Below are 18396 nucleotides of genomic sequence, written 5' to 3'. Positions count from 1 at the left end.
TCATACATATACATACATATATACATTTTTAAAGAAATAAGGACTAAGGGCAAAATTTTTCTGAATTTGGTGAGATCTGTGAACTCATACATAAGTCTAAGAAGCTCAATGAATTCTGAGCACAAAGAAAATAAAGAAGATTGCCTTAAAACACATCAAACCTGTGATTATAAGGTAAATTAAAATTATGCTACTGCAAAAATTAAAGGAAAAAAGAAAGGAAAGATGGGTAATGGAGGGAAGTATTACATTATCCATTTTTATAGCCACATACTATTTCATTGTGAGTATATACCACATTTTATTTATCTGTTTATCATTTTATAGACATTTGAGTTGTTTCCGTATTTTGACTATTATAACACTGCTATGAGCATACAAGTCTTTAGATAGATGTGTGTGTTCAATTTGGGAGGGCAAGCATATACCTATATTTACTGATTCATATAGTAACTCTGTTTAACATCCAAGTAACTGTCAAACTGTTTTCAAAGTGGCTGCACAATCTAATATTCCCACCACTACTATACGATCTTCTCTACATCTTCTCTACATTATACCAACATTGTTATTGCTTGCCTTTTTTATTTTAACCATTCTAGTGATATGGGCTAGAGTTATATTAATTTATACTTCAGGATCTTGTCATGCACGAAGATAAGCATTCTTAGTGCTGACATATAGAAGGTATACAAAGAGATAAAAAAATAAGTATTTAAAAGGTGACAAAGCATACACACACACATGAGCATGGGTTACCCCACTCAGCGGAATACCTGTCTTGAGTGAGCAGTAGACCAGAAAATTACCCGAAAGGTGGTGGGGTTGGGGAAGGATGACAGAGGGCACCTGGCAGCACATCCAGCCGTGGTCTACAGTGCAAGACAGAGAGCTGTTTCCCCATGTTGGTCTCTTTCATGAGGTTGAGGGCGGTGCCTCCAGGTGTGAAGCCACCTGGGAATTAAATGACACCTCCAGAAGTTTCACGTGGAGCTTAATACCTATATTTTCGTGGCATTCTCCTTAGGATGAAGCCGATGCATCCTGGGAAAGGGGTATTTAATTGACAAGTAAAATAGAATTACACATGGGGAGTGGGGGGAGTGTGACTTGCAGGTACTTCCCATGCCTACCTATCTTATTACTGGTGGGCATGATTTATTCTCTCATTTGGGGTTTGATTTGCATTTCCCTTCTGACTAATGATGTCAAACATCTTTTCATATGCTACTTACTAACCATTTGTTTATCTTCTTTGGAGATATGTCTGTTAAAATCTTTTGCCTGTGTTTTAATTGATCTATTTTACCTTTTTATTGTTGAGTTTTGTGTGTGTGTGTGTTCTTTATATATTCTAGGTTCAAGTCACTTATCACCACATAATTCACAAATATTTTCTCTCATTCTGTAGGTTGTCTTTTTAGTCTCTTGGTACTAGCCTTTGAAGCACAAAGCTTTTTAATATTGATGAACTCTACCTATTTTTCTTTCATCTTTTGTTCTTTAGTGTCATATTTGAGAAACTATTGCCTAATCAAACATCACAAATATTTACTACTATGTTTCTGCTAAGACTTACATTTTTAACTCATATATTTAGATTGCTGATAGCATTTTTGGTTAATTGTGCTGTATGATATGTGGTTATGCAGTTGTCCCAGCACCAATTGTTCAATAGTCTATTCTACGTTGAATTGTTAAAAATCAATTTACTTTAAATGTAAAAGTGTCTGAATTATATTCCTTTGGGGTATATGTCTAGCCTGACACAAGTATCACACTGCCTTTATTATTGCAACTTTGTAATACATTTTGACAATAGGAAATGTGACTCTTCTAACACTATTCTTTTTCAAAATTGTCTTAGCTATATAAGGGGAGTGGGAAGGAAGGAAGGAAAAAATGAGGAGAAAGTAGGAGGGTGGAAGGGAGGGAGGGAAAAGCAGCTACAATTTTGATAAGAACTGTATGAAATATGCAGATCAGTTTAGGGAGTGTTACTGTTTTAACATTATTAAGTCTTTTGTCCATGAACATGGAAAAACATAGCCTACTATATCATCACCAAAAAACAAAAATTGATATACAACAATATAGATGAAACTCATCTTAATTATAATATAAATCATCTTCCCTACTCAGAGACCAAACAACCTTTAAAATATGTCAAAGAATTTTTTTAAAAAATTTAAAATTTAAATTTATTGTAAAGAAGGATCACTCTTTCTATTCTTAACCAAGTAATGTTGGTATTTTGCACAGATTTCTCTTTCTTAACTACAATTATTTCCATACAATTCTGCCTATTAATGTTCTTCAGATGGCATTATTGTTCATTATAAAGAGGAGAGGACAGCTGTCCATCCTGCAGCTAGATCTTTCTTTAGCAGGCAGACAGGTTTTGTGAGAGCAGCTACTTGTCAGTGGGAAGGAGGAATAAAATTAAAGAGAAGAAAATAACCGGTATTTAAGGGAGAATGCAGAGTGAAATGTAGGGAAAATGAAAATGGAGGATGATCTGGAGATATTTTAAGTATATTTTTTAAATGGAATGGTTTGGAAGGAGGAATTGCTTTATTTACTTGATCAATGTGTTTTTCAGTGTAATTGACTATACCAGATTCTAAAGATAAGTGTCCTTCAGGTCCTACAGAGTAAGTTCAAGACATATTTCACATATTCCCACCTTTTTATTAGAAGGAACTATTTTTAATTTATTTTAAAATGGGTTAGAGAAGAGAGTGTCAACAGTGAAGTCTATAATCTAGAAACTAGAAATGAGATATCTCTACTGTTTTTACTTCTTCCTCCCCAGAAATCTTGGCATACTTTAAGGATGAGGAGAAGGCAGAAGCTACCATTGATCTGAGAATTTAGATTTACACTATCTATTATTTGGAAACCCCCTAATGGTCCTTCTGCTAGGCCTTCTCATAGATATCCCCTTCATTTTCCGAATGTGATTCACTGGAGCTCATCTTACCTATTCAGGGTCAACAAATAAGAAAAGTTAGAAACAACTGTAATAGCCAAAGGTAGTTTTTTCACTTCAGAACCTGGTATCAGATTTCTTCGATTATTGAATACACACCAGATAATAGCATATTGATTCATTGTTCAGTGATATATTGAGATGAAGCAAGTAAATAGGTAGGTAAGATTTAGATTTAGAAAGGTGCAAAAAATACCAATCAAAACAAATGAAAAGGACTTTGTATAGTAGCATTATCTAATCTGGCCACCCACAGATGAATTCAGCTTCTTTCTGCATTAGTGTTTGAAAGTATAAAAGTAGTAACGTAGACAGGATTGAAGTTACCTTACGAAGGATTGAAAGGGTTGAAGTTTCTCTTGAGAAACCTCCATTGAATTATTCAGTGTTTACAATGTGCTTTGTTACGACATTAAAATACTATACGCTATGTACCTGTTAATAAGTTGTCTCTTATGTATACATTCTCACAATTTTCTGTATTTCTTTGCAATATGAAAGACACTCTGTCATGATAATGGGAGCATCTATTCTAATCCTGGCTGCACCATTTACTAATTGTGTGATTTTGTTTAGAAGTTCTGGGCTTATTCATTCATTCATTCATAAGGCAGAGAGACAGGGAGAGGGATAGACAGAGATCTCTTGTCTACCAGTTTACTCCCAGATGCCCACAAGTCTAGGGCTGGACCAGTCTGAAGTTAGGAGCCCATAACTCCATCCAGGTCTCCCAGATGGGTAGTAGAAACCAAACTACCTGAGCATCACTTCTGCTTTTCAGCAGGAGGCCAGAATGGAGAGCCAACCCAAGACTCTAACCCAGACACTCCAGTATGAGATGTGGGGAATCTAAGCAGCAGCTTAACCACTGCACCACACACCCACTCTTGGTTGTATAACTTTGAAGAGATAATTTCTCTGCATCTTGACTTTCTTATTTGTAAAATGAAGATATTAATGATGTAATAAATTACATTTATACAGTTCTATGTAGATTTTCCACATATAGAACACTAATTGAGTTCAGTACTTGTGCACAAATAATCATATACCCTTCTGACGCCCAGCTTATAACTTCAGTAGAGAAATGTTAAACTGAGTAATAACAATGTAATCTTACTCTCTTGATATAGAGTCGAATGTAACACTGAATCCTTTAAATAGTAAGAAGTTGTTGTGTTTTCACTTCTCATCATATGACACTACAGCTGATGCTTGTTTTGCTTAAAGGACATACATATCTGACTTCATAAAAAGGTTTTTTAATGTCCTGTAAGATTTGTGCTACTGTAGATTATTACAAGGTGATATTAAATATGCCTGAACTTAAAACCTTGAAAAAATGTTGACACATTTATGTGAACAGTCCCTAAATTTTTCTATATTACATTTATAATAGACCATTTTCAGTTCTCTGGCTCATTTTATGTGATTTCTATAAATTCTTTATTTAGAAAGCAGTTTATCTTTAGAGAGTGAGTAGTCTAAAAATAAACCCCATACTGACTCTGTTCTGCATCTCTCAGTGAAAAAGTTTAAAAAAGAATTCCTATAGTTGTAACCATTGAAAAACAGTCTGTGGGAGAACCTAGAAATCTAATTGTCTAGAAAGATAACAATCTTCAAACAGAGGGTTAAAATGAATACTATAAATCAGGAGTTTTAGAGGTCTTAATTACAGGACAAAAATTAACCTTAGTAAGGTTTCTATTTGCAGGAATATAATTAGATTGTGATGATGTTTATATAACCTTATAAATATATTAGTCTTCCTTTGTCCACTTTCCACAGTTTCAGTTAGCTACAACTATCTACTGTCCAGAAATATTTAAATGGGAAATTGCAGAAAAAAAAATCATAAGCTTTAAATTGTGCGCTGTTCTGAGTAGCATGATGAAATCTTATGCTAGCCCTCCTGGAATATGAATCGCCCCTTTGTCCAGTGTAACTGGTCTGTGTGTATTGCTTGCTCATTAGTCATCTGTGGCCATCTCAGTTGCCAGATGGACGGACATAGTATTGCAGGGCTTGTATTCAAGTAACTTATTTTACTAATGGCATCAAAGTGCAAGAGTTGTGATGCTGATAAATCTGATATGACAAGAGGAAGCTATAAAGTGCTTCTTTTAAGTGAAAAGTTGAACGTTTTCCACTTCTTAAGGAAAGAAAAAACGTTTATGTTGAGGCAAGATCTATGATAACAACAGATCTTCTATATATGAAATTGTGAAGAAGGAAAAAGAAATTCATGTCAGTTTTGCTGTCACACCTCAACCTGCATGCACCACAGTTCTTGGTACACGCTTATTTCAGACAGAATAAGCATTAAATGATAGAGTTCAGTACTGTCTGTGGTTTCAGGCACACACTGGGGGTGTGGGACATACATCTTGAGGGTGGGGATGTGGGAACTACTGTATACTAATAGCCACTGAATTGTATGGTTTGAGGAGGTGGCTTCTATAGTATGTAAATTACATCTCAATTTTACAAAGAATGAACCTGACTGCAGGGCAAGTGGTAGCTAGGACCTATCTAGCATGGAGTAAGAGGCAGAAGTTGGAGGGTGAACGTCTGTATGCAGGACAGCAGTGAAATGTGTTGCATGGAGGGAGAGCAGATTAAATAAGTAAGAACACTGGGAGCCTGGTTTCTCACTGTTGAAAAATAGTTGCAACTTTGGAGTAGAGGAAGCTAGAGTTAGCCCTGTGATTTAGATTAGAGGTATCATTGTGAATAGTGTGTGTGTGTGCGTGTGTAGATTTACAAATAAAATGAGTATAAGCATGTGTGTATATGTATATTATCTATACATATGTGTATGTGCAAATACTATGCAACTGTCTAATGGTGGGCCTAGAGGACAGTGATATCCCTCCCAAAAGCAATGTATAGCTGGTGCTTAGCTCTCAATATTCTAAATACCTTTCTTCCCTAAGAAAACCAGGGCTACTTGTGGAAAATGAATGATAGCAAGGTTGAGACAGAGCATGAGCCTAGAATACCTTCTACCAGAAAGTAAAGAAGTGCACAGAAAATGACAAAATATGTCAAAAGTTCACAGAGCAGAGGCCAGCGTTGTGGCAGAGCAGGTAAAGCTGCTGTCAACATCCCCATATGGGTGCCAGTTCGTGTTCCAGTTGCTCCACTTCTGATCTATCGCCCTGCTAATTGCCTAGGCAAAAGCAGTTGAGAGGATGGTCCAAGTGCTTGAGCCCCTGCCACCCACATGGGAGAACTAGATGGCACATGGCTCCTGGCTTCAGCCTGGCTCAGTGCTGGCTATTGGCCACCTGGAGAGTGAACCAGTGGATGGAAGATCTCTCTCTTTGCTTTGCTCTCTCTCTGTAACTCTGACTTTCAAATAAATAAATAAACATTTTTTAAAAAAAATGAGGCCAGCACTGTGACATAACAGGTAAAGCTGCCGCCTGCAGGCATCCCATATGGGCGCTGTTTCGAGTCCCTGCTGCTCCAATTCCGATACAGCTCTGCTATGGCTTGGGAAAGCAGTTGATGATGGCCCAAGTCCTGGCACCCTACATCCACATGGAAGACCTGGAAGAAGCTCCTGGCTCCTGGCTTGGAATTGGCACAGCTCCAGCCCTGGTGGCCATCTGGAGAGTGAACCAGCAGATGGAAGACCTCTCTTGCCTCTCCTCTCTCTCTGTAATTCTGGCTTTCAAATAAATAAATAAAACTTAAAAAAAAAAAAAAACTTACATAACCCAAATGAAAAGGGCTTATCCTAGCAAATGTAGAATAATTTGAGAAATAAATGAACACAGTAATAGATTAGATCCTTCTGTAGAGAAATAGATGAATAAGTTTTAAAAAAAATAAATTTAGAAAAATAGCTTTTTGAGAAGCATGTTGGTAATTAACCAAGAGACATTAACAGATGCTAAAAATAGTCAACAAAAGTTTTTTGAGGAGAGATTCAAGCAGATGTATCAGTGACCATAATATTATTATTCCTAATACCTAAAAGATGGAAACAACCAAAGTATCCAAAATCAGATGAATGAGTGAACAGATATGGTATAAATATACAATGGAATATTATTCAGCCATAGGAAGGAATGAAATTCTAATATATGTTATAAACCTTGAAAACTTTGTGGTGATATAAACTAGACAGAAAAACATTGCATAATTTTATTTACATAAGATTTCTAGAATAGGAAAATTGATGCAGGCAAAAGTAGAATAGAAGTTACTAAGGGCTGGAGAGAGGAGGTTATGGAAAGTTACTGTTCAGGAGATACAGTTTCTTCCAGGGGATAATGAAAAAGTTCTGGAAATGGATGATAGCAATGATTATATAACATTGTGAATATACATAATGAACATTATATGCTTAAAATAGTTAAAGATGAGGGGCCAGCACTGTGGCGCAGCAGATTAATGCCCTGACCGGAAGCACCAGCATCCCATATGGGCGCCAGTTCTAGTCCTGGCTGCTCCTCTTCCGATCCAGCTCTCTGCTGTGGCCTGGGAAAGCAGTAGAAGATGGCCCAAGTCCTTGGGCCCCTGCACCTGCGTGGGAGACCCAGAAGCTCCTGGCTCCTGGCTTCGGATCGGCACACAGGCCCGGCTGTTGCGACCATCTGGGGAGTGAACCAGCGGATGGAAGACTCTCTCTCTCTCTCCCTCTCCCTCCCTCCCTCCTTCTCTCTCTATCTCTTTCTCTCTCTGTGTGTGTCTCTGTCTCTGTCTTTCCTCTCTCTGTGTAACTGTGACTTTCAAGTAAAATAAATAAATATCTAAAAAAATAAAAAAAGTTAAAGATGACAAAATCTTATGTATATTTTACCACAAAATATTTTAAAAGCTTGTTGAAAATTAGGATATTTACATAATCCCAAGGTTTCTCTCACAAAATACTTAATAATTGTAAAGGGGAAAAGTGTAAGGTGGAAAAATCTGGCAGAAACCACTCTAAGTGATCAAAGTTAACACAATTACATTTGTGATATGCCTCCAAAAGCAATGTATAGCTGGTGCTTAGCTCTCAATATTCTAAATCCCTTTCTTCCCTAAGAAAATACATGACCTGAATCAATTTGGGTGGTAACATCATATAAATTCAAATTGAAGGACATTGTACAAAACAGCTATCCTATAATTCTCCAGAGTATCAAAGTCATGAAAATTAAAACTTAAGAGCTGTTCCAGATTAAAAGAGATGACAAAAATAGGACTGATAACTAAGTATATTACATGATCCTGAACTCCATCATTTTACCATAAAGGACACTGACTGAGCCAAGTGTTAAAACTTAAGTAGGGTCTGTGGCCATGGTCATAATTAATTCAAATGTTAGTTTCCTGATTGCTCTGCTGATACTCTGATTATATAAAAGAATGTCCTTGTTTATGTGAAATACATACTGTCTGAATAGTGGAATGTCACAGCTTGCAAATGATTAAGGAAAAAATGTTCTTTATTCTATTTCATGAAGCTTTTGTACTTGAAAATTATTTCAAAATAAAAGGATACTTATCCAAAATTTAAAAGACGAAGATAAAAAAACTGAATGAATTAGTGGTTGTGGCTGAGAACTAGATTCTAAGACTAGGACTGTATTGAAAAGCCAACTGATGAAGAAATGGAAAATTTCCTCTGTTCAGCAAGTTATAAAAATACTCAAGTGTTTCAAGTAGATAAAATTGAGGATAATCTTGGCCTGTAAAACAGTTGTAATCTTTACAAATAGAAAAATCAACTAGTATACATGGGCCTTATAATTTTGAATTTAGAATGTGAAAACTAAAGGTAACACTGATCTGAATTCAAGATTAAACTTTACTATGAATATAAGAATAGTTATAGAACTAGACCATTTTATTTTGAATGATTCATATTTTTCAATGCTTTCTTGTTATAGGTGATGCTGAACAGGACCTTGGACCCCCTCCATCTGTAGATGAGGCAGCAAACACACTCATGACTCGTCTGGGTTTCCTCCTTGGAGAGAAAGTCACAGAAGTTCAGCCAGGTGACCAATACAGTATGGAAGTACAGGATGAAAATCAGGTAAGCTGCTTGCTGGCAGCTTTGTGAAATGGGATGAATCGTTTTATTATACAAGGAAAAAAATGGTTGCTCTGTGTGTGTGTTCATCCTGAGAGGAATAATCCAATTGTTGAATACTTTTTGAGGCCTGGAATGTATATAACTTAATTTTCCACAGTCACTATATTCCTTCAATATGTGACATCTTTTAGTTTCATTCCTAGATTAAAAACCCAAAAGGCCACTTTCAGGTTTTGGTTCATTTACTTTGAGAAAATAAACAAGGAAACAAGCAAACAAACAAGGCAGCCGAGAAACAAATTGAAATAGATGAGCACTGTACCCAAACATAGTAGAATACACATTCTTTTAAAGTGCACATGGGCCAGCGCCACAGCTCACTAGGCTAATCCTCCGCCTTGCGGCGCCGGCACACCAGGTTCTAGTCCCAGTCGGGGCGCCGGATTCTATCCCAGTTGCCCCTCTTCCAGGCCAGCTCTCTGCTGTGGCCAGGGAGTGCAGTGGAGGATGGCCCAAGTCCTTGGGTCCTGCACCCCATGGGAGACCAGGATAGGCACCTGGCTCCTGCCATCGGATCAGTGCGGTGCGCTGGCCGCAGCACGCCGGCCACGGCAGCCATTGAAGGGTGAACCAATGGCAAAGGAAGACCTTTCTCTGTCTCTCTCTCTCTCTCTCTCACTGTCCACTCTGCCTGTCAAAAAATAATAAAAGTGCACATGAATTATTTACCAAGAAGATGATGATCTGAGTCATAGAGCAGATATCAACTAATTTCTAAAGATTTCAGTTACTGTTAACTGTAGTGGAATTAATCAGTTACAGTATGAAAACTTAGAAAATGACAGCTAAAAGATAACTTAGATAATTTCCAAATGTTTAGATGTTAAATCATAACTTTGGAGTTGAAGAAGAAATTGGAAGATTATTCAACAGCTTTTGAGTTCAAGAATTAGAAAATATTATGAGCTATAATCATGGACATTAAGTATAACAAAACTTACAGTACATAGCTAAATATATGTTCAAAAACAGTCATTTGGGGCCAGCTCTGTGACATAATTGGTTAAGCCTCCACCTGTGGCACCAGCATCCCATATGGACACTGGTTCAAGTCTTGGCTGCTGCATTTCCAATCCAGCTCCCTGCTGATGGCCTGGGAAAGCAGTGGAAGATGGCCAAGTGCATGGGCATCCATGGGGAGACCTGGAAGAAGCTCCTGACTCCTGGATTTGGATCAAAGCCAAACTCCAGCAGTTGTGGCCATTTGGGGAGTGAACCAGTGTATGGATAACTTTTCTCTCTCTCTCTCTATACTCTGTCTGTAACTCTCCCTCTCAAATAAATAAATAAATTGTTAAAAAATTTGTTTTGAGTGAATATATTATGAAAGTAGAAAATCTGAAAAATTTATTATCTAAGTGTGCTATCAGTTTAAAAGTATCAGCAATATTTTATGGTTTTTTTTGCAATTATTTCATGGGGATTTTTTTAGATATTTGCATTCTTTTTCTTTTTTTATTGTCCTTTTTTTATTTATTGATTCCTTCTTTTTAAGTTTTAGCTCCCAAATATATTAGAGAATATATGGTATTTTTCTTTCTGTGTCTAGCATATTTCACTCCAACAAAATGTACTAGATTCTTTTTCATTTAAATATAGCAAAGGAAGTCCTAGAGTCAGATTTATTTATGTGGTCTTAATCTTTACTATGAATGTCTTGTAGTGAAGCATTCTGTTCATAAAAAATTTAGTTTTAAATTGCATATATCCTTTATTAGTACTGGTGAATACTTTGTCAAATACTCATTTTGTCATAATAAAATGTACAGCGAGTATTTGAATATATTTATATATCTTTTGTATGACATTTTGGTGCTTGGGACTCTTTCCTATATTTACCATCACTGTATAGGTCATTGGTTTGGCTAACTGTACATTATAATAACCTAGAGAGTTCTTATAAAATTCAGATGCACGGTGACTCTAATCTTTCTGATTCTCCTCCATTCTCATTTCTTTAAACACTACCTTAAATCTGAATTAACTCTAGCCCTACCTTTTCCCCTTAACTTTGAATTTATGTATTCAGCTATCTACATAGTATTTTCTACCTATTTATTTAAAATATATCTCAAACTTGACATATCAATAAATGAACCCTTGCATTTTCCCCTGGAAACTGCACCTTATTCAGTATTTCACAACTTAGTAAATGATATCACATGCTTGCTTAGGATGAAAGCATTGGAATAATTCTTGACTTTCTGTCTGTCACATCCCAGATTCACCCTTTCTTCAAATCATAGGTTCTGTCTTCAAAATATATATAGTAAATCTGATCCCTCTCACTACTTCCTCTGCTACACCCAAGGTCAAGCCACTGTTACCTTTTCCTGGGCAACTTCATTATCTACTAGAAAATAAGGCAAAAAAAAAAAAAAAAAAAAAGCCTAGAAGTTTTGCCTTTTCTACTTCCTGCTATCTTCTCTGTATCTAGAACGTTGTCTTCCATTAGTAGGTACTAAGTAAATATTTACTATTTGAATAAAAGGCCTCCTGATAGGTCTCTGCTTCCACTCTTGCCCCTCTGTAGTCTGTTCATTGATACTAACCAGAATGATCCTTGTAAAATGTGAATCTGATTCTGTCACTTTTGTGCTTTCAGTTTTCCTCTGTGTTCCCATCACACTTAGAATAAAATCTGAAGTCTTTTCCATGACTGTGATCTAGCCCATATCTCTCCTGCATAATGTTCTACCTCTCTCCCATTCACCCACTGCTCCCAAGCCACTGGCATCCTTGTCATTCTGCAAAAGCATAACACATACTCATTTGTGCTAGAATGTTCTTCCCACATAAATCACTTCCTCACTTCATTCAGTGCTCTGCTTAGATGTTACTTCCTCAGAGAGATCTTCCTTAATTGTTTATCTAATAGCTCCCAAGTTCCTGCCCATCACTATATCCTCTTCTGCTACTAATTTATTTTCCTCATAGGTCTTATTGTAAGTAGTATTACATTACATATTCAGTTGTGGGATTTTTGTGTTTCATACAAGAAAGTAAGCTTCAGGATAGCAGGCTGATTATTGGTTGTTTTTCTTTTTTTTTCTTTTTTCTTTTTTTCTTTTTTTTTTTTTTTATCAACTTACATTGTAACTATGTCTGCATTTATGCTCTGTGAATAAAAATTGAGAATGGTAGGGGCCAGTGTTGTGGCAGATTGAGTAAAGCTGCAAGCTGCAGTCCAGCATCCCATATGGGTGCCAGTTTTTGTCCCAGCTGCTCCACTTACAATCCAGCTCTCTACTAATAGGCTGGGAAAAGCAACAGAAGATGCCACCCATATGGGAGACCCAGAAGAAGCAACTGGCTCCCTCCTTTGGCCTGGCCCAGCACGGCCATTGTGACAATCTGAGGAGTGAACCAGTGGCTGAAAAATCTTTCTCTGTCTCTCCCTCTCCCTCTGTAACTCTGACTTTCAAATAAATGAATAATATTTTTAAATTAGAATTATAAACTTTGATTTTTTAAAAAATTTGTATAAATATCTATTTTGCGTTTCATTTCTTGATTTCATTTCATTAAAATGTGACTATTCTGATAATGTCCAAGTATGTGATTATTCCGTGATTATATGATTATTCCCTGATCATTCTTTTTTTTTTTAATAAAGATGAATTTTATATTTATTTGAAAGAGTTACAGAGAGAGGTAGAGACAGAGAGAGACTTCTTCCATACTCTGGTTCACTCCCCAGATAGCCGCAACGCACAGAGCTGAGCCCATCCGAAGCCAGGAGCCAGGAGTTTCTTCTGGGTCTCTTATAAAAGTGCAGGGGTCCAAGGACCTGGGCATCTTCCGCGGCTTTCCCAGGCCATAACAGGGAGCTGGATAGGAAGTGGAGCAGCCGGGACTAGAACCAGCGCCCATATGGGATTCCCACGCTTCAGGACAGGGCTTTAACCCACTTTGGCACAGCGCTGGCCCCTCTCTGATCATTCTGATGAGGACATCAGGTAACATTGATGTGTAAGTCTTTGATCTCAACCTGGGTATTTCCCAGTGACCCGATTATTTCTACAAAGCTACATTTGTTCAGGTGATAAAATTTATGCTTGTTGCATTTCAGTCTTTACATCATAGTGATTTCTCAACAAAATCATAAGTCTACAGAGTACACCTTAACCTGTACACTTACTAAATAAACTAATCTTAAAATAATTGAGTAAACCTTGATTTAATAATTAAAATAATATTGTATGATAGAGAAGCCATTGAATCAGAAGGTAGAAAATTTGTGTTCAGGGGCCAGCACTGCGGCTCACTTGGCTGATCCTCCACCTGTGGCGCTGGCACCCCGGGGTTCTAGTCCCAGTTGGGATGCCAGATTCTGTCCTGGGTGCTCCTCTTCCAGTCCAGCTCTCTGCTGTGGCCTGGGAAGGCAGTGGAGGATGGCCCAAGTGCTTGGGCCCTGCACCCGCATGGAGACTGGGAGGAAGCACCCGGCTCCTGGCTTCGGATCGGCCATTTGGGGGGTGAACCAACAGAAGGAAGACCTTTCTCTCTCTCTCTAATTCTGCCTGTAAAAAAAAAAAAAAATTGTGTTCCAATGTCAATTCCAACCACCTACCGTTTTGGACATATATTGGACCTTTCTGAGCTTTAGATGTCTTACAGGTAGTAATAACTTATATTTAAGAAACGCTTGCAATATACCATTCATAATACTAATTGCTTACTTGGGCTATTTTGTTTAAGTTTCCTTACATTACAGTCTAATACTGTCCATTCATGTTACAACTTTCAGATAAGAAAATGGAAATGGTTCCAGAAAGTGATGGGACAGTATTCATATCCAGACTTCTAAAAAACAGACTTCCTTTTACTGCCTATATTCTTAATTATACCATAATATTCCTGGGTAATAGGAAATAGTAGCAACTGGCTGAATTGTCGTAGGGATCAAGTTAAGTCTTGAATGTGAAAAAGACTGTATAAGCTATAAAATGCAATATAAGTAAAAAGTATAAAATAATATGCAATATAATTATTATGTAAATATATGTGAAACCGGATGGTTTGGGGAAATTCATTATCTTTCATACTTTCAGTTTCATTTTCATGTCTTTTTTTAAAAAAGTAGGGAATCATAATATTCATTATGCTTCTTTTACAAGGTTGATAAGGAATAAATGCAATAATATATAAGATATTTTTTTAAAAGAGCTTTATGGAGTTAAAATGTACATACTGTAAAATTCACCCATTTTAAGTACATAAATCAATAATTTTTAGTAAATTTAGAGTTATCTAATTATCATAAAAATCCAATTTGAGAACATTGCCATCGTCCCCCAAAAGACCCTTTGTACCTGTTGGCAGAAAATCCCCATCCTTACTCCTGGTCCTGGGCAACTGCTAACCTACGTTCTATCTCTATAGGTCTGTCTTTTCTGGACAAATGCAATCTTTTTTTTTTTTTTAATTTGTTTTACTTTCTTTTTTTTTTTTATTAAACTTTTATTTAATGAATATAAATTTCCAAAGTACAGTTCATGGGTTACAATGGCTTCCCCCTCCAAAACTTCCCTCCCACCCAACCCTCCCCTTTCCCACTCCCTCTCCCCTTCCAATCACATCATGATTCATTTTCAATTCTCTTTATATACAAAAGATCAGTTTAGTATAAATTAGGTAACAATTTCAACAGTTTGCCCCCATATAGCAACACAAAGTGAAAAAAAAATACTGTTGGAGTACTAGTTATAGCATTAAATAAGAGTGTACAGCACATTAAAGGCAGAGATCCTACATAATCTTTTTTTAAAAATTAATTAATTTTCTATGCCATTTCCAATTTAACACCAGGTTTGTTTTTTTTTTTTCATTTCCAATTATCTTTATATACAGGAGATCGATTCAGTATATAATTAGTAAAGATCTCATCAGTTTGTACCCACGCAGAAACACAAAGTGTAAAAATACTGTTTCAGTACTAGTTATAGCATCACTGCACATTAGACAACACATTAAGGACAGATCCCACATGGGATGTAAGTACACAGTGACTCCTGTTGCTGACTTAACAATTTGACACTCCTGTTCATGGCGTCAGTAATCTCCCTAGGCTCTAGTCATGAGCTGCCAGGGCTATGGAAGCCTTTAGGGTTCGCTGACTTTGATCTTATTCCGATAGGGTCACAGTCAAAGTGGAAGTTCTCTCCTCCCTTCAGAGAAAGGTACCTCCTTCTTTGATGGCCCCATTCTTTCCACTGGGATCTCACTAACAGAGATCTTTCATTTAGGTCTTCTTCTTTTTTTCTTTTCCATGGTATCTTGGCTTTCCATGCCTACAATGCTCTCATGGGCTCTTCAGCCAGATCCGAATGCCTTAAGGACTGATTCTGAGGCCAGAGTGTTGTTTAGGACATCTGCCATTCTATGAGTCTGCTGTGTATCCCACTTCCCATGCTGGATCTTTCTCTCCCTTTTTGATTCTATCAGTTAGTATTAGCAGACACTTGTTTTGTTTGTGTGATCCCTTTGTTTCTTAGACCTATCCAAGCCATCGAATGTGAACTGAAATTGATCACTTTAAACTGTGAAGCATTACATAAATGTAAATGTTAATAATGAAGCTAAATGATAGCTTCTTGAAATGCAATATATTCTGAAACTGTCTTGAGACCACACAATAAGTGGCTTACTTTATAGTTGGAATTAAAGGGGCTGGCGCTGTGGCACAGTAGGTTAATTCTCTGCCTCCATATGGGTGCCAGTTCTAGTCCCAGCTGTTCCACTTTGGATCCAGCTCTGTGCTATGGCCTGGGAAAGCAATGGAAGATGGCCCAAGTCCAAGACCGGAAAGAAACCCCTGGCTTCTGATCCATGCAGCTCTGGCCATTGCAGCCATTTGGGGAGTGAACTAGCAGATGGAAGACCTCACTCTCTATCTCTACCTCTGTCTGTAACTCTTTCAATTAAATCAACTAAATCTTTTTTTGTTTGTTTCCAGGCTGAGTTAGAGAGAGAGATAATGAGAGAGAGACAGAGAGAAAGGTCTTCCTTATGTTGGTTCACTCCCCTAATGGCCACTGCGGCCAGCGCCTTGCCGATCCGAAGCCAGGAGCCAGGTGCTTCCTCCTGGTCTCCCATGTAGGTGCAGGGACCCAAGCACTTGGGCCATCTTCCACTACCGTCCCAGGCCACAGCAGAGAGCTGGCCTGGAAGAGGAGCAACTGGGACCAGAACCCGGGGTGCCGACGCCACAGGCGGAGGATTAGCCAAGTGAGTCACAGTCCTGGCTGAAATCAACTAAATCTTTTAAAAAATAGTAAATTTTAAAATTTTTAAAAAGAGATCCAGATTTGGGACTCTCTTATTGATCCTTCTGGAGAACATTAGGGACAATGGAGAAAACAACGAAAAGGCTTAAGAAGTGGAGTGGCTTAGTTAGATGTCCATTTCAGCTTACTGCATGGAGAACAATGTTATCTTTCTGTATCGCTAGCCTCGTGAAATAAATATAAGTTCTGGCTTTTCAGTCATAGGCCATAAGCAATTTTCTGTTCTCTAAACAACTTCATCTTTGCTTTTCAGTTGAAGCTTTTGAGGTGGACATTCTCTGATAAATGCTCTATTCAGAAAATCACTTGGAGTAAAAATAATAAGTATTGCTTGGCCTTAGTCTCCACATTGGCTATATAAAACATATAATACAGTTTGCTTTCACAAAGAAGAAAATGAGAATATTGTTTAAAGCAGGATGGATTGTTATTAAAATATTAGATTCATACTAGAATAAAACTCTGTTAAATTATAATAGTTTGATATATTTTATTAGACAAACTTTTAGCATAAGGTGATTTCCTTACATTTGTTTGTTATCTCTTGGCAGCTGCTTATATATCAAAGAGAATGCATTAAGAATTTTATTTCTCCTCAGTTGCAGAAGTATTATTTCTTTTTCTGTACAGAGAAAATTATTAACAAAATAAAGTTCCAATCCTTCTGAAGAATTGTATTGATTGGAAGTAGCAAGGAAAATATGTGCTAAATTTTTTAAAAAATCATTCTGTTTGGCCAGCACCGTGGCTTAACAGGCTAATCCTCCGCCTTGCGGCGCCGGCACACCGGGTTCTAGTCCCAGTTGGGGTGCCAGATTCTATCCCGGTGGCCCCTCTTCCAGGCCAGCTCTCTGCTATGGCCCAGGAAGGCAGTGGAGGATGGCCCAAGTCCTTGGGCCTTGCACCCACATGGGAGACCAGGAGAAGCACCTGGCTCCTGGCTTCAGATCAGCACGGTGTGCCGGCCGCAGCGGCCATTGGAGGGTGAACCAATGGCAAAAAGGAAGACCTTTCTCTCTGTCTCTCTCACTATCCATTCTGCCTGTCAAAAAAAATAAAATCATTCTGTTGTTTTAATGAATAGTCAGTTCTTTTTTTAATATTTATTTATTTATTGAATGTCAGAGTTACCAAGAGAGAGGGAGAGACAGACAAGACCTTCCATCCACTGGTTCACTCCCTAGATGGCTGCAAAGGCTGGAGCTGAGCCAGGCTGGAGCCAGGAGCTTATTCTGGGTCTCCCACATGGGTGGGAGGGACCCAAACATTTGCCCCATCCTTCACTGCTTTCCCCAGACCATCAGCAGGGAGCTGGATCCTGAGTGGAGAATTCAAGATGAACAGACATGCATACAGGCAGTGGCTTTATCCCCTATTACACAATGCCAGCCCAGGATATTCAGTTCTTTTAATTAGTACTTTTTAAAGTACTTGTCACTGGACATTTCCTTGGGGGTGGGACCTTGCTACAAGTCTCTGCTAGTGTTAAATTCATCTAGTTTTCACCTTAACTGTACCTCTCAGAATCTTTTGTACTGAAGAGCAAAATCAAGTAGAACCTAATAGATATAAGTGGTTTGCATGTAGATTATTTCTTCGTTTTTCATCAAAGCGTTTATTTTACCGTAAGATATACTTTACACAACTTAGGAGTTTATTTCCTCTTGATTCCATTTTTTTCAGACTTCAGCAATCACCCAGCGAATAAGTCCCTGTTCCACCCTAACTAGCAGCACTGCCTCTCCACCAGCCAGTAGCCCCTGCTCCACCCTCCCACCTGTTAGTACAAATGCAACTGCCAAGGATTGCAGCTATGGGGCTGTTACTAGTCCAACTTCCACCCTTGAAAGCAGAGATAGTGGCATCATTGGTAAGTTGTTTTTTATATTAATAATTTTGTGGGTTTTTTTAAATAATTATACAAGCTTAAGGTTTTTGGAAATTATGCTTTTGAGTTGTTGAGCTATATATAAATATGAAATTTGTCCTGGTCTTTGATGATACTGCAGAGAGAA

General features: G+C 37.7%; 1 protein-coding gene across 15 annotated transcripts in view; it reads left to right on the top strand.

Annotated features, from left to right (window-relative positions):
* TANC2 (tetratricopeptide repeat, ankyrin repeat and coiled-coil containing 2) overlaps positions 1-18396 on the top strand; it is a 449007-nt gene that overhangs the window by 244907 nt on the left and 185704 nt on the right. For all 15 annotated transcript variants that reach the window (XR_009868432.1, XR_009868431.1, XR_009868430.1 and 12 more), the window contains 2 exons: positions 8884-9032; positions 18065-18251. Coding sequence is in view for 12 of the 15 variants with exons in the window: in XM_062215498.1 (XP_062071482.1) it covers positions 8884-9032; positions 18065-18251 (336 nt within the window). In the remaining 3 variants the exon portion in view is untranslated. The remainder of the gene's footprint in view (positions 1-8883; positions 9033-18064; positions 18252-18396) is intronic.

This window comes from Lepus europaeus, chromosome 18, assembly GCF_033115175.1.
Source record: "Lepus europaeus isolate LE1 chromosome 18, mLepTim1.pri, whole genome shotgun sequence".
Classification (NCBI taxonomy): domain Eukaryota; kingdom Metazoa; phylum Chordata; class Mammalia; order Lagomorpha; family Leporidae; genus Lepus; species Lepus europaeus.
Note: the sequence above shows the minus strand (reverse complement) of the source record. Positions and strands in the feature narration are given on the sequence as shown.